This window comes from Peromyscus eremicus, chromosome 3 (assembly GCF_949786415.1).
Source record: "Peromyscus eremicus chromosome 3, PerEre_H2_v1, whole genome shotgun sequence".
In the NCBI taxonomy this organism is placed as follows: domain Eukaryota; kingdom Metazoa; phylum Chordata; class Mammalia; order Rodentia; family Cricetidae; genus Peromyscus; species Peromyscus eremicus.
In genome coordinates this window covers 157,201,107-157,226,918 of record NC_081418.1, presented here as the reverse complement: position 1 = coordinate 157,226,918, position 25,812 = coordinate 157,201,107, and the positions used below count along the sequence as shown (strand labels likewise).

Here is a 25,812-nt window from a genome sequence, read left to right as displayed (position 1 = left end):
CCAGAAATCTCCATCAAAACTTATTCCACAAGAAGGTATACCATGATTCTGCTGTTGTTGCTTTAGGCCTGTTCTTAAATTCATGCTTTCAATTACTGATGGTCAACTGTCCTAAAATGAAAGATCCCAGAAATAAGCAAGTCATATATTCCACCCCATCCCACCCCCGTTTTTTTGAGCTAAGATCTTCGTATATAGCCCACACTGGCAACAGAGCATGTAGCCCAAGCTAGCCTCAAATTTGTGGTAATTCTCCTGTGTAAGGAACACATGTAAGGCCTAGGGTGAACAACCCTGGTCAGGAGTGATAAGCAATAGAATGACATAAGTAAACCACAAATGGAGTAGTGATAAGCTATAAGCTTTGTGTGGAAGTAGGGATAAGACTAGAAACCCAGCCAGGAAAGAATATAAAAGATGAAGCCTCAGACCCAACCAACAGAGCTCATCAGGCCCTCGCACGAGATGACTCTCTTCTGCCAGAGACGTGAGATCCTGTCCCCAGTGCAGACATGGCTGACCTGAGGAAGGCTGACCCAAGATCCAGAGGAATAGACGTGGCGAGTCCGGACCTGTACACCTGGAGAGGCACTCCTGCTTCCATTTGGAAGACAGGATGAATATTGCTTGTAATCTTACTGTGTGAATAAATGAATGTTATACCAAGTCTGAATCAAGAGTGATTATTCCTCCCCGTAACTGGGGTATGTGCTCACTACATCCTGCCTCAGTGTAACACGAATCTTAAAAGGTCTTATAATAAAAAACCCAGAGCCAGATATTGGAGTGAAAGCTGAAAGATCAGAGAAGCAGAACAGCCAGCCATTAGCTTACCTCTATGAAATCCTCAGCCTCAAGAAAGCAAGTTTCTGTTTCCTCACACCTTATACACCTTTCTGTGTCCTGCCATATTACTTTCTGGGATTAAAGGCGTGTGTTACCACTACCTGGTTCTGTTTCTCTCATGTAGCCCAGTGTGGTTTTGAACTCACAGAGACTGAGAGGATCTCTGCCTCCTGAGTAATAGGATTAAAGGTGTGTGCCACCACTGCCTGACCTCTATGTCTAATTTAGTGGCTGGCTCTGTCCTCTGATCCCCAGACAAGCTTTATTGGGGGTGCACAATATATCACTATACCTCAGCCTCCCAAGTAATGGACTCATAGGCTACTAGGTGATGAACAGCCATGCTTGTACACAGCATAGATATGAGACAAAAAGAAGGTTCATATCCCTGGCAGGGTAGCATGGGACTGAGCAAGACTATATGTCTCTATCCAGAATAGCTTTCCAGTGATCAGTGGTCACAGGGGTGTTGGGAACCGATCTCTGGTCCTCTGTAAGAGCAACAAGTACTTTTAACTACGGAGCCACCTCTCTAGCTCATCTTTTAACTATCTGACAGAGAAAAGGAACCTACCTCCTGCCAGTATCAATATTACATTATAATGCCACTTTATTCACTTGACCTAACGATGTATTGTCTCACCTCATTACAGAACAGATGAGTTCAATATAATATTTGAGAGAGACATTACATAACTTTTAAATTTCTTTTTACATGTGACACATTCCTTTTGTTGTTGTTATTAAAATTTTTTCCAGTGTCTTTCAGTAACAGAGCACTTTATCTTATTTAATTCTGTGGTTAGTTACGGTTTGGAATCCTGCACACTCCTCTTTCACTTCAAAGAGAACCCTTTTGTATGTAGCCACACTCTCATCGTTACTGTCCAGAGCAGGCTGGATCTGCTCCCAGATCTTCTTAAGATTCAGAAATTTGTTAAGCACTTCGGGCAAAGCATGCTGAAGGACAGGGGTGCATCTTAGTCAGTAGACTGCTTTCTTAGCAGGTATAAGGCCCTTGGTTTGATCCCCAGGACAGCATAAACTAGACATGGTGGCAAAAGACTATAGTCCCAGCACTCAGTAAATGGAAGATCAGAAAGTTTAGGATTATCTCTGCATAAAATAACAAGTCTAAGGACAGACCCTGCCTTAAAAATAATAATTCTGCTTTCAGAAATCGCCCAAATTTCCACATTCTCTGGTAAAATAGCACAACTCACCATTGCTTGAAGCAGCACTTTCTTCATAGCTGCAGGTTTCTGGTTACAAAGTAAAATCATCATCTGCTTTTGTATCTGTTCAAGAGGAACATGATTCACTGGAGTGTAGGGGCGCCAGAGGGGAAGGACGGCAGTGGCAGCGAGTGGTAAGTAGGTGGTTTTAGTCTTAGCTCTTGGCTGCTGCTCTCACCTCTTGGGCTTTTAACTCTGCATTTGGCTCTGTGTTTCTTATTTAATAAGACCGTTACATCTACACTGGAGTCTACTGACAACTGTCCTTAGTGCAATTTCTCAACATCTATTTCTACATACACAGAATCATTAAGATGGTTTTTGGCAGTTACAATGTAATCAATTCGAAGAGCCGGGCAGGATACATCACTGGCTTAGAGTTAGCACTTCTTGCTAAATGTTTTTTTTTTCTTTCCCTCTCATTTCTTTTCAATTTTCTTTCACCTTTGTTTCTTTTTCTGTCTCCTTTTTTATAACAGTTTTTTTTTTTATTTTGTTATTTTTTTACAATTTATTTATTACAGTGTTCTGTCTGCATGTATTCCGGTATGCCAGAAGAGGGCGCCAGATCTCATTATAGATTGTTGTGAACCACCATGTGGTTGCTGGGAATTGAACTCAGGACCTCTGGTAGAACAACTAGTGCTCTTAACCTCTGAGCCATCTCTCCAGCTCCCTGTTTCCTTTTATACGCTCCTTTGTATCAGAACAGGTAGCTGTTATTGGTAGATTGTGTCACATTTCAGAATCTGTAGAATTAGTTTGCAGTGGAGTACCAGATGAGAATGTATTTGCTTCATTCTAATTTGGGTGTCTGCTTAAATTAGAGGAACTGGAGGGCGTTCTTCACTTCTTTCTTCAGTGCAGTATTTTCTTTCCTTCTCTCACTCTCTTTTGGTTTTTCAAAACAGGGTTTCTCTGTGTAGCTCTAGCTGTCCTGGAACTCACTCTTTAGACAAGGCTAGTTTCCATCCACTTGCCTCTGCCTCCCAAGTGCTGGGATTGAGTCATGCACCACCCTGCCCAGCTCATCGTAGTATTTTCTTTTTTTTTTTTTTTTTTTTTTTTTTGGTTTTTCGAGACAGGGTTTCTCTGTGTAGCTTTGCGCCTTTCCTGGAACTCACTTGGTAGTCCAGGCTGGCCTCGAACTCACAGAGATCCGCCTGGCTCTGCCTCCCGAGTGCTGGGATTAAAGGCGTGCGCCACCACCGCCCGGCTCATCGTAGTATTTTCAACCAACATCTCTTCTGCAAAACTGTTTTCTCCTTCAGAAGAGCAACCTGTAGCTTAAGACATTCAATGATTTTGTCTGCACTTTACTCTTCTGCTCTAGAAACAGCAGAAAATAATGAAGCAACAGCTCCAGAGCCCTTTTTGTCTCTAAACTCTCTCTATACCTGTGTACACAGGATTGGTGCTCCCATTAAATTAGTTCCTCTTGGGGACTAATTCTAATCATCCTTCTCCTTGTCAAAGGGAAGTGTGCACCATTGAACTCTCAGCACCCAACCCAATCCTGTGCCCTCATTTAGTATTTAATAAACATGTGTTGGTTAGCTGGGGTTACGCCCTGGATTCTCACCTCAATATCATGAATATATGTGTGTGTGTGTGTGTGTGTGTGTGTGTGTGTGTGTGTGTGTGTGTATGTTATGCCCAGATCTCGGAGACCCCCAAAAGACCACTACGGAGACCGAATCCCACATGTAAAAGCAAAGAGCCTTTATTTCAAGCTCCAGAGCTTGGTCCCTCTGTCTGTCCAACTCAACGGTGACCAGAGAGCCCCAAGCTCAGGTGGGGTAGGGTTTTTATCATAGCAGAGGTTGGGGTGAGGCGATTTCCAGGGTTCAGGACCCTGATTGGCTGACAATTGTCTAGGGGTATCTTGGTAAGAATGGGAAATAAGTGTGCACTAGGCTCAAGGACATCTGGCCACCTTATCTAATGGTTGAGATGTTTGGGATGCTAGGTATTTCCTCATCCCTGGGTAGATCCCTGGGTGGTGCCAGTTTAAGGCTTTTCCTGGATCTGGGTGTTGCCTGCCAGTAAGCCTGTCACAGAAGCTGTGTCTGGGCCCCTAATCCCGTTATGGTGGCTGTGTGGTCAAGCTGTTTTGGGGCCCCTCCACAATATATAGTGGGCTGAGCAGCATTCTGAAGAGATGGATGTAACACTCTCAACGTTTCAAGGTGTTACAAAGGAAGCTCTAACGTAGGATCAATAAATTACTCTGTAAGAAAGAATGTAAAATAGAATTTAAAAGCCTTGGAGAGATGGCTCAGAGGTTAAGAGCACTGACTGCTCTTCCAGAGGTCCTGAGCTCAATTCCCAGCAACCACATGGGGGCTCACAACCATCTGTAATGAGATCTGGTGCCCTCTTTTGGCCTGCAGGCATACAGGCAGACAAAACACTGTATACATAATAAATAAATCTTTAAAAAAGAAGAAGAATTTAAAACCCTCACGTATTCTCTACAGCAGAGCCATGAAGAGTGTCCTACCTGGGGGAGCCAGAGCCCTTCAGGATACTTTTTGAAGAGCTGGGTCTCCTGCTGTTGTACCCGTGTCTCGATGCAAGCACACAAGGGTCTTTTTATCGTCAGGTTCAAACCCGGGCCGATGCCTGGCGGATAGATGGAAATGTGGCGGCAGCAGCTGGCCCAGGGGTAGAGAGTTTTTAAAGGGAAAACCCACAGGCCGGGAATTACATGCCTTGGCATCTTGGGATAGGGTAGAATGAATATGGGGCAAGATGATTTTTTGAAACTATTGGTCCAGACTTTTGGCATGAAACCACATTTGAAACTATTGGTTTAGACTTTTGGTGTGGAACCATAACCTGCTGACAGGATTATCTAGATGTCTGCAAGGGACATAAACCTCTGACTGGATGTCTGCAGAAGCATCTGGATCTTTTTAAACTTTACTGCCCTGTATCTGTTCGAGTTGTCATGGCACATTCCTGAGGTTCTTCCTGGAACTGAGTATAGGCCCCAGTCATCAGGTAGTTTAAGATGGTGGCCCTTCCCTAAGATGGAGTCTGTAAAGTCAAGTCTAGGCCTTCATATTGCCTCCACGCTGCACAATGACATTCTGAGTTTATGTGTTGGCATTGAGTGTCCTCATCTGAAAAATAGGCTAAACAATTTCGATTTAATGAGATTATAATGAATATGGCCCATTCCTAAAATGATGGAAGAGTGCATGGCTCAGCTTTTGCTTTAGGCGTTCTCAGTGGAGATGGTCACTGCCATCCTGTAAAACGTGCGTTGTAAGTCAGTGGCGTCCATATCTGAGCCGAGCCTCAATGTGTGTCATGGAGCCCCGCATTCCACTAGCAAAAGCAGTGACCTGCCAGCAGCCTTTGCTTGGACAGCGGCTTCAGCCAGCGGCTGGCAGGAATAACTACAAGTCCCATGACACTGCGTTGATCCCGCCTGCTAGCTCCGCCCCAGAGCGCCGGGCTTTCCTCCCCTGCTCCAAACGTGGCCAACCGCCAGGCCCGACCCGTGTGATGTCATTTGGGCTTCTGCGTCCTGGCGGCCGGAAGTTGGCTCTGGAGTCCCCGACTGCGGTCCAGGCTTCAGAGAGCGGCCGCGATGCCTTCGTCGCGACTGGTCAGTCAACTCCTGGAACTGTGAGTCCGCCCCAGCCCGCCCCCTTCGCGGCTCCCGGCACGTCGGTCCGTCCGCGCCCTCTCCCGGCCCCTTCCCTCGCCCACTTCCCATCCCGCCCGTTCCTAGTCCTGGCCGGGATGGGCGCCTGGTCGCTGAGGACCGCGGCGCACGGCGGAGCGGGCGGCTCCATCCGATGCCGGGCCTCCGAGAGGCGCTGAGAACCCAGGCAGAACAAAAGAAAGCTGAGCCGGCCTGGAAAAAACTCAGGAAATGCGGGTGCGGGCGCGGTTCGCCATCTTTGGGACCAGGGACGGTAGCATAATCTCTCCCAGGACAGGAGCGCTTCCTAAAATTCAGGCAACAGTAGGCCATGGCAGCTCATGCCTGCAGTCCCAGCCCTCTGGGAACTGAAACAGGAGGATTGCCACGAATTCGAGGCTAGCGGGATTGTGTTGTGAGATACTGTTCCCCAAAAGCAAATAAACAAACATTTGAAATTTCGTGTAATAGTACCAATTACACGAGGCTTTGTGAGAATCACCTTAGGAAGACACTGGGCATGGTGGCAAACACCACTTGAGAGATGAAGGAAGATCAAAAGATCAGGGCCCTCCTCAATTATCCAGTGAGTTAGTTAGAAGCTGGATTCAGTGTTAGTTATTGTTCCTATTTAAAAAAAGAAAGAAAAGGAAAGAAAGAGAAAAACTCTAAGAAAAAAGCAGTAATGGTTCAAGACTAGAAGCTACAAAGACAGACTATTTTGGTTCCATTGATGCATCTAACAGTAAATGAAAAATGGTATTTCTTGCCTAGGTTCCAGTTGTTTGCTTCTGAATTTGTTATTTTATCCCCCTTGAGACAGGATCTCATGTAGCCCAGGCTGGCCTCAGACTCACATATCAGGCTGACTTTGAGCTCTGGAGCCTTCTGTCCCAGCCTGGAAAGTGCTGAGATTACAGACTTCAGTTATCCACCAGCTTGTGTTTTGTTTTGTTTTGTTTTTAAATATTTTTAAGACTTATTTATTTATTATGTATACAGGAAAGGTGCCAGATCTCATTACAGATGGTTGTGAGCCACCATGTGGGTGCTGGGAATTGAACTCAGGACCTCTGGAAGAGCAGTCGGTGCTCTTAACCTCTGAGCCATCTCTCCAGCCCCAGCTTGTGTTTTTTGCTTTTGGCTTTTTGAGGACAGGGTCTCACGTAGCCCAGGCTGGCCACAGACTACAATGTGGCAGAGTATGACCCTGGACTTCAGATCCTTCCTGCCTGTTCCTGAAGAGTGTTGGGACTGCAAATATGCACTGCCACACTTGACTATGTGGAACAGAACTTAAAACACTAGTGGGAAGGAAATGAAGTAACCATCGAGAAAAATTATTGGAAACTTGGAAATAAGACAAAAGGAAGAGCACATGATTTGCATTGTCATAACTAGATATTGTTCCTTATGTAAAGGTCCATTTTGTCATTAGGTCTAGAGTTTGTAACCTTTGGGGAAGGAACTACAGCCTGAAACTAACAGTTGGTCAAGCAAGTTGTTTCTGATTCGTAACAAATAAGGATCTTATGTCAGAGTAGCATTCCGCTATGCGGAAAAGCACAGAAGTCTAGCAGATGAGCCTGTCTGAAAGAGACAGGGTTTGGTTTACTCCCTGATTCTCCTTACCTCCTTCCTGACCAGCACCTTTAACTAGCGCTACCTTAGAGAACCCTTTAGATCCGGTATCTGATGATGGTCTTTGAATAGAGGCTCCAAGGAAAGAGAAGAATCAGAAGTCACCTTAAAATTTTGAGCTTTGATCATCTAGAAGGGCAGGGTGCTCATGAGACTTAGGAAAGAGGAAATACCTTATGGGGAAATACATTACAGCAGCAGGGAGAGGTGTCAAGCAGACAGATGGACTGTAAGTGTGGATCAGAGATGGGGCTGAGACTAAGGCTGGGGATAAACGCAGTGCAGATGATAGGGCAAGGCATGATTAAGTAGGTATAACGGGAAGAAAAGAAGACTCAAGGATTGCTGGGTTTTTGCTTTGTGGCACTGAAGATCAAACCTGGAGCCTTTCACTTGATAATGTCCTGCTGCTGAGCCACATCCCTACCCCACAGGGTAACTTTTAAGGCACAAGGCTGGCAAGCAATGGTAGCTTCAACATAAGATACCTTCAGCTTTTTGTTTGTGCCCAGGCCATATTGGTGGATGTGTTGCCCTTTTTGATGTGAAGATGAATCCTGGAAGAAATGGCAGCTATCTGGATGGTGCATATTGATTAGTAATGAATTTCTAGTCTTTTCCATTAAAGCATGAGTTATTTACATGTGTATCTAATTGTTAGCTCCAAGTTTCCATAGTTCAGAGACCTAAAAAAGGGTGTCTAACTATTGACTGAGCCTTTGCTCCTGTTTTGACAGGTTGCAGTCTCCTGTTGGGTTTCAAGGCCTGAAAAGTGCTTCTAACATGGCATCAGCTGTGCTAAGGCCTGGGGCCTACTAAGGTCTGGGGACCTGTTACACTTCCTCTTATATGTTTTTATCAGCATCCATTTTCAAACTGTCAAATCTGGGATTTAGCTTATGTTACATATAAAAGGTTAGATTTTACTTTCTTTCATAGTGGTTGGCAGAAGATATGATTCTTAGATTAAAGAAGAAAAAGTTTATTCTTCATAGCACTCCAAGCAGCATAAGTGTTAACTTGTTCCTAGAACTCATAGGGTAACACAGAGCCCAGGTGGATACTTGTACATAGTGGGAGTTACCCTTAGAGAAATACACTAAAATGTGTGTGTGTGTGTGTGTGTGTGTGTGTGTGTGTGTGTGTGTGGTTTCACTACACTGGGCAGCAAGGAACGTACTTTTTTACCAAGCTGTAAGTAGACTGGCCCTTTTTGTTAGTAGTGTAGGCAGATTTTTTCTGTCCCTCTTGCCAGCTCCAGATCACAATGCAGAGAGTTATAATTAATTATGAAAGCTCAGCCAGTAGCTTAGGCTTGTTTCTAACTAGCTCTTATAACTTAAATTAATCCATATTTTTATTGTTCTACGTTCTACCATGTGGCTTTTACCTGTATCCCATTTTGTGTGTCCAACTTGTTCCACATCTGTCTGGCTTCTGCATCTCCTGGCGACTCTGCCCTTCTTCATCCCAGAGTTCTCTCCCTGTCTGCCTAGCTATTGGCCATTTATCTCTTTATTAAATCAACAAGAACAACACATCTCAACAGTGTACAAAAAGATTATTCCACAATAAAGTGACACTCAGAATTGCTTGGTGCTCCAAAGGATCTGTGTCCAAAGAACTGAGACCCATGGATAAGGAAATAAAGCAGGAGGATAAGCATGGAAGGTCATGCCTGTAACCACAGCTCTCTGGAGGCCAATGGGAAGATACTATGAGTTAGAGGCTAGCTAGGGCTACATATCAAGACCCTGTCTCAAAGACCAAAAATATTTTTTAAATTAGGAAAAAGACAAAGGTGCCTATTATTATTCAGCATCTTGCTAGACTTCTTAGCCAAAGCTATATGACAAGAGAAGAAAATAAAAGGAATACAAATAGGAAAGGAAGAAGTCATATTATCCTTACTGGCCGATGGTAAAAATCCTTTACTTAAAAGACCTGAAGGACTCCACCAGAAAACCTTCAGACTTATAAACACTTTCAACTAAGTAGCAGAATCCAAAATCAATGTATAAAAGCCAATAGCTAGTTAGGCGATGGCACACACCTTTAATTTCAGCACTCAGGAGGCAGAGGCAGGCAGATCTGTGCAGGTTTGAGGCTGCCCTGGCCTACACAATGAGTTCCAGGCGAGGCCTGACTATATAGTGAGACACTCGCTGTCTTTAAAAACATGTCATACAAAACTAACTTCCTATGTACCAGTAGCATGTGTGGTGAAAAAGACATTGGGAAACAGTCCCATTCACAATAGCTCAAAAACTTTAAAACACTTAAAGCTTTATTTTATCCATGGATTGGCAGAATTAATGTGAAAGGGGCTGTACAATAAAAACAAAATTTACAAATTCAATGCAGTCTTCCTAAAAATTCCAATGACATTGTGGTGGTTTGAATGAAAAGGGCCCCCATTGGGAGTGACACTATCAGGAGGTGTGGCCTTGTTTGAGGAAGTGTGTCAGTGGGAGTGGGCTTTGGGGTTTCAAATGTTCAAGTCAGGTACAGTGTCACCCTCTTTCTGCTGCTTGCATGTAGCCATGCTTCTTGCTGTGATAATGGACTAAACCTCTGAACCTGTAAGGCAGCCCCAATTAAATGTTTTCCTTTTTAAGAGGTGTTGTGATCATGTGTCTCTTCACAGCAGTAGAACCCTAAAACAGACATTCTTCATAGAAAAAAATCCTAAATTTCATACAGAAGTATAAAAAACCCCAATAGCCAAAGCAGTCTTGAAGAAAAAACAATGTTGAGGCCAAGGGAGAGTGCTCAGTGTTTGCCATGCAGACATGAGGACCTGTTCAATCCCCAGAGCCCACATTAAAAAAAAGAAAGAAAAGAAAAGCCAGGTTCAGTGTTACGGGCTTCTAATCCCAGCTCTTTTGAAGGCTAAAACAGGACCTGGGGTTTGCTGGCCAGCCAGCCTAACTGCATTGGGAGACACCAACTGGAAACCCTACCTCACTAAATAAGGTAGATGGCTCCTGAGGAGGGACATCCAAGGTTGTCATCTGGCCTCCATACACAAACCCTTCATTTTTGACAAAGGTGTCTGTGATGGCTATTCTTGGTTGTCAACTTGACTATATACGGAGTAAAACCCAAATGGCTGGGCACACCTGTGAGGGATTTTTTTTTTTTTCTTAATTAAATCATTTGAACTGGGAAAATCCACTTCTAATCTTTCAGGTGGAAAGATACACCTTTAATCTGGATCTTCAGAGGTAAGATGATCCACCTTTAGTCTGGGCCATGCCTTCTGCTTATAGCCTATATAAAGGGTGTGGAAAAAGGAAGCTGGGTCTCTCTTTGCCAGCTGCTTGCACTTACTAGCAAGTCTATTCCAGCCTATCCTGAAGAACAGCTGAGACATCCAGCCTCAGACTGAACAACTACTGATTTTTGGATTCTGTTGATAGACAACCATTGTTGGTCTAGCTGAACCACACCCTATAGCCATTCTAATAAATTCCATGTATATATATTCTGTAGGTTCTGTTCCTTTATAGAACCCTGACTGTGCTGGGTAGGTTTTTGTTTCTCAATTTGACACAAGCTAGAGTCATTAGAGGAAGAAGCCTCAGCTGAGGAAATGCCTCCTTGAGTTCCAGCTGTAAGACATTTTCTCATTTAGTGATCAATATGGGAGGGCCCAGCCCATGGTGGGTGGTGCCATCCCTGGGCTGCTGGCTCTGGGTTCTGTAAGAGGGTGGGCTGAGCAAGCTATGGGAAGCAAGCCAGTAAGCAGCACCCTCCATGGCCTCTGCATCAGCTCCTACCTCCAGGATCCTGCCCTGTTCTGAGTTTGTGTCCTGACTTGCTTCAGTGATGAACAGCAATGCTGAAGTATAAGCCAAATAAACCCTTTCTCCCCAGCTTGGTTTTTGGTCATGATGTTTTGTCACAGTAATAGTAACCCTAACTAAGACACTGACTATTACAGATTTTGGTGCCAGGGAGTGGCATTACTGTGACAGGCTTGGCCATGCTCTTGTTGGAGAAATATAGACAGCGCCTTTGAGCTACAAACATAGTTGAGCACATTAAGTGGGGCTTACTGGGCTTACTCTTTGTAAGAACATTGAAGACAGTGCTACTGAGGCCAGTTTGAACTCGGGTGCCCAGCAACAAGTTTCAGAGGGGAGGGATATTAGTAAGTGGCTTAGAGACTATTCGTAGGCTATTTTGACAAAGAATGTAGCTGCTTTCTGCCATTGTCAAAAAAAAAAAAAAAAAAAAAAATCTGCCTGAGGCCAAATTGAAGAGTTTTGGCAGAAGAGATTTCAAGAAAGCCTAATAGCATTGACTATGTCATGTGGTTATTAGTAACCACTCATATGCACATCTATAATGAAAAAGGCGCAAGCTGGACAAAGAGAAATACAAGTACAGTTTGAAGAGAAAAGGAGCAACTGGGACTGTAATGGAGCTAAGTCCAGTGCTCAGCGATAAAAAGTTTAAAGAAAAGCCTGGTGCTAAACAGAATAAAGACAGTGCTGACCTCAGGGCAAGACCCCACCCAGCTAAGCTTCCAACTTAGAAAAGGAATAAAAGCTTAAAGCAGTGACGGAAACCATCCACAACAGAAAGCTGATGAAAATGTCACTGAAGCAGCCGTGTTCTAACCCCAGCAAGCAGCAGAACTTGGCAGCTTCAGCCACGTGCCTCCGGCTTTAGAGTCAAGAACACAAGAAAGGGGCTATGGAATCTCCCTCTGTGGCTAAGGAAAGCTGCTGAGGCCAGGGCGTCCCTGCATGGAGGCCCAGAGAGGTCACTGCAAAGCTGAAGCTTTGTTGTGGGACAAATGACAGATTTGTGGGACACCTGCCAAGGAGAACTGCATACCCGAGTGTGGAACCAGCCCAAGAAACAAAAGTATGTTGTAGTCAATAAAGCTGAATTTGGAGTTTGCCCTGCTGGTTTTTGGTCTTGAGTTGGTCGAGTATTTCCTCACTATGCTCTTTCCTCCATTTTGGAATGGTAATGTATGTTCTGTGCCATTGTTGGAAGTTTGTGACCTGCCTTTTGATTTTGATTTTACAGGGGGGTTACAGTTAAGAGATTGTCATGAGGGGTTGGGGATTTAGCTCAGGGGTAGAGCGCTTGCCTAGCAAGCACAAGGCCCTGGGTTCAGTCCTCAGCTCCAGGGGAAAAAGAAAAAGAAAAAGAAAAAAAAAAGAGATTGTCATGTGTCTCAGAAGAGACTTTGGACTTGGGACTGTTAAACAGTGTTGAGACTGTGATAAACTGGGGACTTGTGAAGTTGGACTGAATGCATTTTCTCATCGTACAGCTACAAGCCTATGGGGGCCAGGGAGTGGAAGTGGTGGTTTGAATAAGAATGGCCCCCATAGGCTCATAAATTTAAGTATTTGGTCACAGGAGTGGAACTCTTTGATAGGATTAGAAGGATTAGGAGGTGTGGCTTTGTTGGAGGAAATGTGTCACTGAGGGGTAGACTTTGAGGTTTCAAAAGCCCAAGCCAGGCCCAGTGACACTCTCCTCTCTGCCTATGGATCAGGATATAGCTCTCAGCTACTGCTTCAGCAACTGCCTGCATGCCACCATGATTAAGCCTCTGAAACTATAAGTTAAGCCCCTAATTAAATGCTTTCTTGAAGAGTTAACTTCCTTGGTCATGGTGTCTCTTTGCAGAAATAGAACAGTGACTAAGACAGTGTCAAAAACATATATTTGAAAAAAGACAATCTTTTTGCCAGCTGGTTCTGGGAAAGCATATAGAAGAATAAAACTATATCCCTATCTTCCCAAATAAAAATCAACTTAGAATGGATCACAGGCCTTAATGTAAGACCCCAAACTCTGAAACTGCTAGAGGAAAGCATAGGCATATGAATGGACTGTCCAAAAAATGATAACTCAGAGAAATAAATTCAGGAATTGGCAGGTAGGATTGCATGAAATTAAAAAAAAAAAACTTTTCAAAGTAAAGGAAGTGGGAAGAAGTAGTTCAGAGAATGGGGAGAGGATCTTTGCTGTCTATACATCTAACATCTAGATTAATATCTAGAACTCAAAAAATAAAAATATCAAGGGCTAAAGAGATAGCTCAGTGGATAAAGATGCATGTTTCCAAGCCAATTCAATTCCTGGGAGCTACACGGTGGAACAAGAGAAGTGACTGGTGGGTTGTCCTCTGATTTCCCCCAGTGTCCTCTGACAGGCCTGCTCACACACACATATTCACCCTGACACATACACATAGATAAATGCATGTTAATAATTTTAAGGATAAATATTTTATATATTAGCCAGGTTAATCCCAGCACTCGGGAGGCAGCGGCAGGCAGATCTCTGAGAGTTTGAGGCCAGCCTTGTCTACAGAGTGAGTTCCAGGACAGGCACAAAGCTACACAGAGAAGCCCTGTCTCAGAATATCTATATTTACCACCCATAAATAACCCCGTGAGTAAACGGGCTCTCAGCTGGGTTAACCTGGGCATGGTGACACATGTCTAGTCCTTGGGAAGCTAAACCAGGGAATTTGCAAATATGGTGCCAGACTGGACTTTTATGAAACAACAATAAAAAAGGAAGTACAACCAAGTGTGGTGGTTCTTGCCTGTAATTCCAGCACTGGAAATACTGAAATAAGAAGATTGCCATGAGTCTAAAGCCATAGTGAGACCCTGTCTCAAAAACCAAAAAGGAAAAAAAGTGGGGGCTGGGTGAAGACAATGCAAAGTAAAGAAAAGAGTATATATTGCTCTTCCAGTAGTGTTGGGGAGTAGGTGTTTTGTAGCAGTTTCTTTGAAACTGAAACATCCCATCTTCCAAGGAAGGTGACCAGGAAGTCCCTGAAATCGACCAGATTGCCCACCTTCCGAGAGTAGGCAATAAAGACGGCTGAGTCACTCTCAGTCAAGCCAGCTTGCACAGAATTTGAGACCAGAGCAGCTGCCTGGAAGAGGGTTAGAGCAACTGAGTCACTTGGAAAGACTCTCCAACTGGTTGAGCTGCTTGTAGACTACGTAGTGTGCTTCAGGTTCTCAGCTTGGGGTGGGCTTTGGTGGTGCAGCTGTCTTGGAGTCATTTCAGCTTCTATAAGTGACTCCTCACCCATATCCCTGTGAGTAACCCCAATAAAACTCATGGTTCATCAAGTTGGCCTTTGGTATCAACTGCACTATGGTCTGTCATGAGCTCCCTTTCTGGAGTAAGTTCTGTTGCATCTCCCCAGGAAGAGTTTTGATACACAACAGTAGGGAAAATGGTAATATGTGGAAAAATATTCATTGCTGGGGGGATATGGAGGAAAAGACCCCTCCAGTACTGCCAATAACAATATAGTTATAGATTTTTAAAAAAGAAATCTGATAATATTGTTACCATACCCCAGAATGGTATGGATGCTTTTCAAAAGGCAAGTAACTAAATAAGATATCCACTGTGGGGGCTGGAGAGATGGCTCAGCAGTTAAGAGCACTGGCTGTTCTTCCAGAGGTGCTAAGTTCAATTCCCAGCAACCACATGGTGGCTCACAACTATCCGTAATGAGATCTGGTGCCTTCTTCTGGCCTGCAAGCATGCATGTAGGCAGAACACTGTATACATAATAAATAAATAAATCTTTAAAAAAAAAAGATATCCACTGTGACATTTAAACCATTACACATAATGAGAACAGTACTGAAATGCTCTGAAGGGTTTTCACAAGAGATTGTTGAATGAAGAAGATATTGAGAAGTGACTATACTGGGATGCTGTTCTAGGAAACTATTATACCTCCCTTCACAACACCCCTTTTGAATGTTTGTGTGGGGTTGTGTATCACAGAGGAAGAAAGACTATCTCCTAGATTAACATAAGACACTAATGTAGGCTGGATAAGTGCAGAAAGGGGAAGAAGGAAATAACCAAAAGAGGAAAGAAAAAATGAAGATGGCACTAAAAAATGATAACAAGTATATGATCATTGTCATTCATGAATTAAAATTTATATATAGTGGTATTTGTAGACAGAATTTCTGGTTACTTTACACAGGTATGAGTTTGTCAGATAGCTAGAATTTGAGGCTATAAGACATGTTGGTCACGTTGTTTTAAAAGAGGCTAAAGAAATTCTCTACCCATTCTTTACTCTTTCGTAGAAATAGCCAAAGTGGAAGGCTTTAGCACATTTCTGACAAAGCAATCATGTGTGAAGGAATAGCAGGACAATAAACTAGATAGACAGTAAACTCTAGAGCCAACAGTGGGAGCTATAAGAAGGGGTATGAAGTTTGTATGGCCTTTGGCAATTATAGTGCCAAGGCTCTATGGTTAAGGTTATTTCTAGATATGGTTCAGGGAAGGCATCCTGCTCAAAGGGATTTCTTTGGTTTGCTAGTGTAGGAAAGGCTAGGTTAGAGAGCCCTTTCTGCAAGCTGTATTTATCAAGTGCGTTTATCCTGAAATAATCAATGTGCCAAAATGAAATCTTGATTAAGTTGTCCTCAACTGCTTCAGGATCTTAGTGGTTACCTCTTCTTATAACTGCATATGCAGGTAACTGATTTTTACTCTCCATAGAATCTTTGTGGTTCTAGTTTTTTCTCTAGTCATTCATTGCCTATATAAATTTTTTGAAAATTGTTTTATGTGTATGGGTAGGGTGCTCTGTATATATGTATGTCTGTGTACCACTTGCATAGCTGGTGTCTATGGTTGCCAGAAGAGGGCATAAGATCCCCCGAAACTAGAATTACAATTGGCTGTAAGAATGCATGTTGGTCATATACATTCTAGGAATTAAACCTAGGTCCTCTGGAAAAGCAGCCAGTGCTCTTAATGAATGAACTGTCTTTCCAGTCCTGGTTTTGTTTTGTTTTTTGGGGTTTTTTTTTTTTGTTATTTTTTGTTTTGTTTTGTTTTGTTTTTGAGACAGGATCTGATATACCTCAGGTTAGTCTCCAGCTCACTGAGGATAGCTGTGAATTCTTGATCTACCACTACCCAGGTGCTAGTATTATAGGTAAACACTACCATGCCCTCCTTAAAATGTATTTTAATGAAGTCAAGGATGGTGACAACATGTGTGTTATCCTAGAATTCTAGATGTAAGGCAGGAGGACTAGGAATTCCAGGTCATCCTGTGCTATAGAATAGTGAGTTGGAGGCAAGCCTAGGCTACATGAGACTCTGTTTCAAAGCAAAATTTTAAAATGCATACTGGCAACGGGTATACAGAGGGAAAGTGGTAAAGGAAAATGTCATATGTTACTTTACATAAGCAGTGATTATGAATCTTGTCAAGCTAAATTTGTAAATGTTAATAAAAATACTGTTTTATGAAAGGACTAACTGCTGATAAGCAGTATTGGTAAGTGTCAGCTGCCAGTGCAGATACAATGTAATTTATTATAGTGTGTGTGTGTGTTTCAGTATTGGTAAGTGTCAACTGCCAGGGCAGATACAGTGTAATTTATTATATTGTGTGTGTGTTTCAGATGTCTTCGGTGCCTAATGATCAATATTTCCAGATATATCTCAGATATTAAATATTTGCCTCCCAACATCAAAGATAGACTGATTAAAATAATGAGCACGCGGGGCCGGATAACAGATTCCAATATAAATGAGGTAAGAGTGTATAGCTATAAAATTATACTTTACTGTTTAGATTTGAATTGAGATTTTTTGAACTAAAAGGGGTATTTAGTAAGACTGTTAGTCATTTTAAAATAGGACTCTGACTTGAGAAGCCCGTACTCACCCTTGGAAGTATACTGTCTTCAACTACTACCTTCCCCTTGCTTTTCTCCCCACCCCCATCCCTGCCACCTCCCTACACTTAAGTATATATTAAAACCTTTTTATTGTTGTTACTGCTTTTGAGACAGGGTCTCACTGCCCTGGATGGCCTTGAACTCATAGAAGCCTGCCTGCTTAGAAATTGGGCCATTATTTATTGGCCTCAAGGAAACACTGAACTGTAGCTTCCCAAAACAATGGACGTGTACTAACTACTCCAAACAATGAAGGACAGTTGGACATGGTAGATTATGTGTGTAATTACAATACTCAGGAATCAGAAGCAGGAGATTTGCTGTAATTTTCCAATCATCCTGGGCTACATAGTGAGTTCTAGGCCAGCATGTCTCCAAAAAAGAAGAAAAAGAAGAAGAGGAAAAAGAAGGGAATTGAGAGATGGCTCAGTAGTTGAAAGTACTTGCCACTTTTCTAGAGGTCCAGAGTTAAATGTCCAACATCTACATCAGGAGCCTTACAACTGCTTGTAACTCTAGTTCCTAGGAATCCAATGACAAGCCTCCTTAGTCACCCACACAAACAGTTAAAAAAAAAATCTTAAAAAGGTATGGTGAACATGGTGAGGCCAGGCATGGTAGCTCGTACCTTTAATCCCAGCACACAGGAGGCAGAGGCAGGTAGATCTCTGCTATGGGATATCTTTCAGTACACTGTGAAATGTTTTATTATCATTGATTAATAAAGAAGTTGCTTTGGCCTATAGCAAGGCAGGATATAGCCAGGCGGGAAATCTAAGCAGAGATACATGGAGAAGAAGCCAGAGTCGGGGAGACACTGGCCAGCCTCCCAAGAAGCAAGATGTGAAAGTACCAGTATTACTAAGCTAAATAGTGTGTAATTAATATTAAGCCTCTGAGTGGTTATTTTATAAGCCACTGCAAGACAGAGAAAAGGTTCTGGCTACAGATCTCTGAGTTTGAGGCCTTCCTGGTTTAGATAATGAATTCCAGGATAGCCAGGGCTATATAGAGACCCTGTCTCAAAACAACAATAGAAAGGCAAGGTGGTGTTTACCTGTAATCCCAGCATTTGGGAGGCTAAGGCAAGAGGATCAGGAGTTCAAAGCTGGTCTTGTCTAAATAGTGACTTTGAGGGTAGCCTGATTTACATGAGAGTGTTTCAGGGAAAAAAAAAAATGCTGCGGTTCAGTAGGGAAAACACTTGTCAGGCAGGTCCAATGACCTGAACTCAGTCCCTAAAACCCACAGTGAAAGGAAAGATTTGACTCTCCAGAGTTGTCCTTTGATCTCTACACATGTACTATGATACACACACACACACACACACACACACACACACACACAGGCGCACACTAATAATAGTAATAGTAATAAGTTATTTTTAAACAAACGACTAAAAAACATGTTAAAAGAAGTATACGAGGCCCAGGCATGGTGGTACATGCCTTTAATCCCAGCATTAAGAAGGCAGAGGCAGCCGGGCAATGGTGGCGCACGCCTTTAATCCCAGCACTCGGGAGGCAGAGCCAGGCGGATCTCTGTGAGTTCAAGGCCAGCCTGGACTACCAAGTGAGTTCCAGGAAAGGTGCAAAGCTACACAGAGAAACCCTGTCTCAAAAAACCGTAAAAAAGAAAAAAAAAGAAGAAGAAGAAGAAGAAGGCAGAGGCAAAAGAAGAAGAGGAGGAGGGGGAGGAGGAGGAGGCAGAAGCAGGGGAATCGATATGAGCTCAAGACCAGCCTGGTCTACATAGAGAGAGCCAGGCCAGCCAGGGCTAGTACCCTATAACTAAATACCATGCCTGTAATATCTAGTATCTAAGAGACAAATATTGGGACACAAAAATTTATTCTGTGACTAAAGAATAAAGAAGTGGAAGCTTTGTTCACAAATTGACTTCTCACCTGCAAGGGATAATGAGAGGGTTCTGGGAATAGGCAAAGATCTCCAAGAACTCAGGTACCACTCTTTCTGTTCTTTTTACGGTCTGGGATTTCTGGTCATGGTGGCTGGTAGGCATCTTTAGCCCTAAGTGGGTCTGAGAAAAGACTAGACAACTCTAAGTCAAGTTAACCCTGCATTTCTAAGATGTTCAGCATATCTACATATAGAACTGTATAAGATTTAACCCAAAGATGAAGGCAACAAAGGAGGCAGACAAAATGTGGAGACAGATGTCAAGTATGGCTTTCTATTCCACTCACCCATCAGACATTTGTAAGCTAGCAAAACTGGTCAAGTCCCTGCACTGTAATCTTGGTGACTGTTGATACAATCCACAGACCAGAGGTGTTGTCTTCCTTACAGCTAGTGGTGGTCTCAGCTATGTGACCTCCAAAATGGGTGATTTTTCACTCTACTAAGAGCTAGCAATGCTAAAGGAGTTGTTTAGGTTTTTCAATAACAGTAAAGGAGAGATATGTATCCTACAGGGATTGGTTATTCCTGTACAGACTGCCTAACATCAGATCATTTGACGGAGAATGTTTCAAAGGATCAGGTTTTTTCCCTTGGAAACCATAACTGCTGCACATAGGTCCAGTTGAGTGAGTCAGAGATGCCAGTAGAGGATAACCAGCACTGCGGCTCTCCAGGGTCCTTTCTCTGCACCAGCTACTGCAGCCCCGAAGACTAAGCACTAGTGTTGCAGTTCCAGCTACAAGCTAACTTGTTGTTGTTGTTGTTGTTGTTTGTTTATTTGTTTTTCCTGCCTTAGGTTCTCCATACAGATTAAACCCTACATTCTTACCATATTTTACATCAACCACTTACCTGTTATGATTACCAGATCATTAACTGTGGAATACATGTTTACAGAAAATTTAACTTGGGGGCTAGAGAGAGAATTAAGAGTTGCAAAAGTCTTTTTTTAAAAATTGATTTTTTTCAGCAGGGTGGTGGTGGCAAGCGCCTTTAATCCTCCCAGCACTCATCCTAATCTGATGATTGTTTCTGTTATAATACTGCATCAAAAAAGTGGTGATGCATGCCTTTATTCCCAGCACCCAGGAGGCAGAGGCAGGCAGATCTCAATGAGTTCGAGGCCAGCTTGGTCTACAGTGTGAGTTCCAGGACAGCCAGGGCTGTTACACAGAGAAACCCTGACTCAAAAAAAAAAAGAAAGAAAAGAAAAGAAAAGAAAAAAAGAAAGAAAGAAAATTGATTTTTTTTTTCAAAATCATGTATTTGCTACAGGTGCTACATCCTGAAGTCCAAAGACTAGATCTGAGGAGCTGTGATATCTCAGACTTGGCTCTCCAGCACCTGTGTAAATGCAGAAAACTGAAGGCACTAAATCTAAAATCCTCCAGGGAACATAGAAATAGCATAACTTCAGAAGGTATGTATTTGGTCACTGAGTACATGGACACCTGATATAATTTTGGAGCAAAGAAAAAAATATCTTAGAGGAGAATATAAGAATATGAGCAAGTATTTTCTATCAGAGTTTAAAACCAATGTCATATCTTTATAATGTATGGTCAGAATTGCAGGCTATTTCGTACTGGTTTCTATGCTTTATTTGTATTATTAATTTGCTTGCTCAGATACAAAAATTTTAAAACTTAAAAAAAAAAAAAGAACACCAGCAAGGTGGGCAGAGGAGAGAGGTTAGAGGAGAATATGAGCAAGGTTCAATGGTATATATGTATAAAAATGTTAAAATGAAACATTATTTTGTATATTAATTAAATTTTTTAAAAAGAGAGATAGAGAATATGAGCCAGGCATGTAACTGTAATTCCAGCACTCAGGGAGGCAGAGACAAGAAGATCATTGCAAATTTAAGGCTAGCCTGGTTTACATAGTGAGTTTCAGGATAGCCTAAGCCTACATAGCAAGAGAATATGAAGAGTTTAAAAAAAAAAATAGGAATTAAGTTATCAGTAAAACTGTCCAGACTAGGGGTTGGGGATTTAGCTCAGTGGTAGAGGCCCTGGGTTCGGTCCTCAGCTCTGAAAAAAAAAATAAAAAGAAAAAGAAAAAACTGTCCAGACTAAAAAAAAATATCAGAGTAAGAACAACAACAATAATTCAAATTAGAATTCTTGTTGATAACCATTTTAAAAAGTGCTAAGTTCCTGCCTTATATTTTAAACATATTTAAAATAATCTTTGGTATTTTAAACATTTTGCCTGTTATAGTATAAGATATGGGCAGTTGATATTTGGTTAAGACTGAGGTTTTTGTTGTTAGCCTGTTGTAATAACTGTAATGCCACGTGTGAGCCCCCCAACAAGACCACCAAGGACCCAACTTCTGATGCAAAAACAATAGGTTTTGTTTATTCCAGCCTAGGCAGGGACCTCCCCAATACCATGTTACAGCGGGTGAAAGAGGGGAGGCCCTGAGCACTCACATCAAGTGGTTATATAGGAAAGGGTTACATGCGGAGGGTTACAAATCTCGGAATTGTAACCCTCTCAGGGGCTAGGGGTGAGGTAGTTCTTTGAAGTTACTGTGAACTATAAGCATGAGGTTACTGATGGCTAACAGGATGCAGGGTATCTACAGAGACATAAGTTTTTTACTCCCTGTGTCCTGCTCTTACTGAACCCAGGATATATACATTCAGATTTATTGTTCCAGCCCTATTCTCTCATGAGTTCAACTTCTGGTCAGTTGAGTCCATTACTCCCCATATCTTGTTTTGCCAAGTCCAGGATATATAGATTTATTGTTCTAGCCTTATCTTCCCATGAGTTCAACTTCTGGTCAGTTCTAAAACTGCTGGTCAGCAAATACTTTCAGAGGGGAGGGGGGCATCTCTCAAGATGGCTACTGATTTTTTCCCTTTCAAAGCCTGTGATCTCTGTATTTAGGAGGTAGGAGCAGGAGGATTAAGAGTTTAAGACCATCTTGAGCTACATAGCCAATTTGAGGTCAGCCTGGAATACAAGGGAAACTGTCACAAAAACTGTTGTTTTGGTTTTTAGGATTGGGTCTTAGTATGTTGCTGTTGGCTGGCCTGGTAATTACTTTGTAAACCAGTTTATCCTAGAACTCCTAGTAATCCTCTTGCCTCAACCTCCAGTGTGGTTAAGGCACTTTGCTTATTATTTATTTGTTTATTGTTTGTTTGCTGAGATAGGATCTCACTAGGTAACCCTGACTAGCCTCAAACTCACAGAGATCCTTTTGCCATCTGCCTCCTGGGTGCTGGAATAAAAGCTTTTACCACCACTTTTTTGATGCAGTATTTATTATAACAGAAACAATCATCAGATTAAGATGGGTGGGGTGGTTCATATTTGTAAACCCAAAACTTGAGAGGTGAAGGAGATTAAGAGTGTAGTTAGTTTTCCTGCCTGGCCCACAGTCAGGACAAATCTCTCTCACCCGCCAGTCCCACAGCCGCTCAGACCCAACCAAGTAAACACAGAGACTTATATTGCTTACAAACTATATGGCCATACCAGGCTTCTTGCTAACTGTTCTTACAGCTTAAATTAATCCATTTCTATAAATCTATACCTTGAAACATGGCTCATGGTTTACCGGCATCGTCACATGCTGTTTGTCATGGCAGCAGCTGGCAGTGTCTCTGACTCAGCCTTCCACTTCCCAGCTTTATTCTCCTCCTTGTCCCGCCCACACTTCCTCCTGCCTGACTACTGGCCAATCAGTGTTTTATTTACCAACCAATCAGAGCAACACATTTGCCACACAGAACATCCCACAGCATAAGAGGTCAAGGGCATTCTCAGCTACATAGTGAATTTTAGGCCAGGTGAACTACTTGATACTCTATTTCAAAAAACCAAGACAACTCAGATAAACTAGGCAATCTCTATAACAATGTCCAATACCAAAACCAAAAAATTTAAGGAGGGTGTGGCTAGAGAGAGGACTCAGCAGTTAAGAACACTTGTTGCTCTTGTAGAGGAACCAAGTTTAGTTTGGGTACCCACATGACTGTTTACAGTATGTAGCTCCAGTTCCATAGGATCCAATACCTCCTTCTGGCCTCTTTGGGCACCACATACACATGCTGTACAGAAATACATGCAGGAAAAACATCTATACACAAAAAAATAAAAATTAAAAAATGACTATGCAGTACATGTTTTATATCCAAACTGTTTTCTCAGAGTAGTTACATGAAATAGTGGATTTTTAAGGGTTTTTTTTTTTTTTAATTTAGATCATTTTTCAGTTTAGGATTTGAACTTTTTTCTTTTTCTGTATAATAAAGAAGTACTTAGCTGGATATGGTAGTACATACCTGTAATACCAACACTCAGAAGTCTGAGGCAGGAGGACCTGAAGTTCTAGGCTGGCTTGGGCTGTGTCATGAGACTCTTAAAGAAAAGGAAGGCAGGCAGGCAGGAAGGAAGGACTTTGGATAATTGTTTGGCTGGTTGACTGTATTTCCCAATCATTTTAGTTATCCACTTGGTATATTCATAATACTGTAAACAAACATAAGTTTTGAAATGCTTACATGAAAAATAACTCATTAAAAAAGAGCTCTGACATAGCTTTAATCCAAGCACTTGGGAGGCAGAAGCAGGTGGATCTCTGTGAGTTCAAGGCCAGCCTGGTCTACAAAGTGAGATCCAGGACAGCCAGAGCTGTTACACAGAGAAACCCTGTCTCAAAAAATAAAAATTAAAACTGTTTGCCAGGCAGTGGTGGCGCATGCCTTTAATCCCAGCACTCAGGAGGCAGAACCAGGCAGATCTCTGTGAGTTTGAGGACAGCCGAGTCTATAAAATGAGTTCCAGGACAGGCTCCAAACCTACACAGAGAAACCCTGTCTCAAAAAACAAAACAACAACAAAAAAGAGCTCTGAAAAAAAGCATAGCTATTCTGATAGTAAATGATAGTAATTGCTTCTCTATAAGAAGAATTATCTTACTCTCCATATACTACCTGGATTGTTTTTTCATTTTAATTTATTTCCTGGCTGTGTATTTCCCTGTGGAGGTCAGAGACAGCTTGGGGGAGTTGGTTCTTTGTTCCCACCATGTGGGTCCCAGGGATTTGGCAGCAAGAACTTTTGCTTACTGAGCCATCTTGCCACCCTCAGTTATATTTCTTATCATTTAATTCAGTTCTGCCATTATCTACTTGGAGTTAGTATCACATCCCACAGCTAAGTCTGCCTTGCAAGACTGTCTCCAGTTCATATGCCAGTCCCAAATCCTGGCCTCCAGCAAGTACTTCTGACTAAGGAGCTATACAAAATTTCTGTAAATTATTCCTTGTGATAAGGCAAAGTTTCCTCCATGTTGTCTCTGCTGGAGCCATCTTTGATTTAACTGACCCCACCCCACTTCCCTACCCCTGCAGTGAAAAGTCCCATGGGAAAGTAACCAACCCTGTTCTAGAAACTCAGAATCAAAATGTCCCAGCTAACTGCATGTTTTTGGCTTCTGTTAAACGCTTGCTTGCTTTAATTCCCCCTGCAGCTGCCAACCAGAGTGTAGGTTTTCTGTGTTTTGGGTTGTTTTTTTGTTTTGTTTTGGTTTGGTTTTTTGCCTTTAAAAGTTCCCTGTATGGGCTGGAGAGATGGCTCAGAGGTTAAGAGCACTGACTGCTGCTCTTCCAGAGATCCTGAGTTCAAGTCCCAGCAACCACATGGTGGCTCACAACCATCTGTAATGAGATCTGGCGCCCTCTTCTGCATACATAATAAATAAATAAATCTTTAAAAAAAAAAAAGTTCCCTGTAAAATGCATTCAAGGCTGCTCTGTGAGGACTGTTTCTCTCCAGCTAAATAAAGAAATAAAGACTCTCAAATTCAGACTTTGGTGGTGCTGAGTGGTCTCTGGGTCTCAACCCCGCAACATTCCTCAGGATTCAATAATTTGTCACCATGGTTCACAAAACTCAGGAATGCACTTTGCTTTGTTACAATCCATGTAAGAAAGTTACAGAGCATCACTAATATAAGGCCAAATAAGAGTACTTTATTTAAGCCAGAGCAGGCTCTTGTCACAAAAAATTCTCAGCCAGAAGTTCAGGGATGCAGCATTTATAAAGCTAAAAACCACAATACCATCATTGTTGGGTGTAGGTTAGGGGAACCTTGTAACATTTGTTTTGACGGAACACAGTGGTTGTTTTGGTTATACATTCAGCAGTTATTTTGGTTATACGTCTGGGCTATGGTCAAGGACATGGAAATGTGCTGCCAAGATAGATATAGTTACTCAAGGAATGGGTTTTCAGTGGAAACAATATCTCAACTGACAAAAATGGAGTCAAGGTAAGATCAGGACAAGATGGTGTCACCTCGGCCACTTCAGTGTTTGTTTACTAGTTGATTGCAATGGCATTTATAAAAGACACAGATGATCATGTAGAGAACATAGGACAAGGTCTAGAAGGTCTAAGGGTCCCCAGGACAGGAGCTTTTGCCCAATAGATTTGGAGTTTTAGGCCAATAGCCCAGCTCTGGTAGCCCCAGAAATCTAGACTCTGCCACCCATACCAAATTACCAATTAAGGAAATTAATAATGATGAAAACCAGAGAAAAGATACTTAATCAGTATACATTGGAAAGAGGAGCAGATAAAGATCCCAAGTTCATCTCTGGGGGTACTGACACAAGCTTTAGGCTTAAGTAGAGAAAGAATTAGGGCAGGATAGCAAGACTTATGCCTGATTAAGTAGTCCTGGTCAAGATAAGGTTCCACCTATCACTGACCAATTCTGCTTTGATACCTCAAGGTAGTTGAATGACTAA

At 42.3% G+C, this 25,812-nt stretch overlaps 1 protein-coding gene across 3 annotated transcripts in view; it reads left to right on the top strand.

Moving 5' to 3' along the window:
- The first annotated feature begins 5,391 nt into the window (after positions 1-5,391).
- Positions 5,392-25,812, top strand: part of Amn1 (antagonist of mitotic exit network 1 homolog) — a 33,224-nt gene continuing 12,803 nt past the window's right edge. Inside the window, exons 1-3 of one of the 3 annotated variants that reach the window (XM_059256428.1) lie at positions 5,587-5,720; positions 16,833-16,965; positions 20,309-20,453. In XM_059256428.1, the coding sequence (XP_059112411.1) occupies positions 5,683-5,720; positions 16,833-16,965; positions 20,309-20,453 (316 nt within the window). In that variant the 5' untranslated portion in view covers positions 5,587-5,682. Of the gene's footprint in view, positions 5,721-16,832; positions 16,966-20,308; positions 20,454-25,812 lie in introns of all 3 variants that reach the window. The other 2 variants (XM_059256429.1, XM_059256427.1) reach the window with 2 other exon arrangements.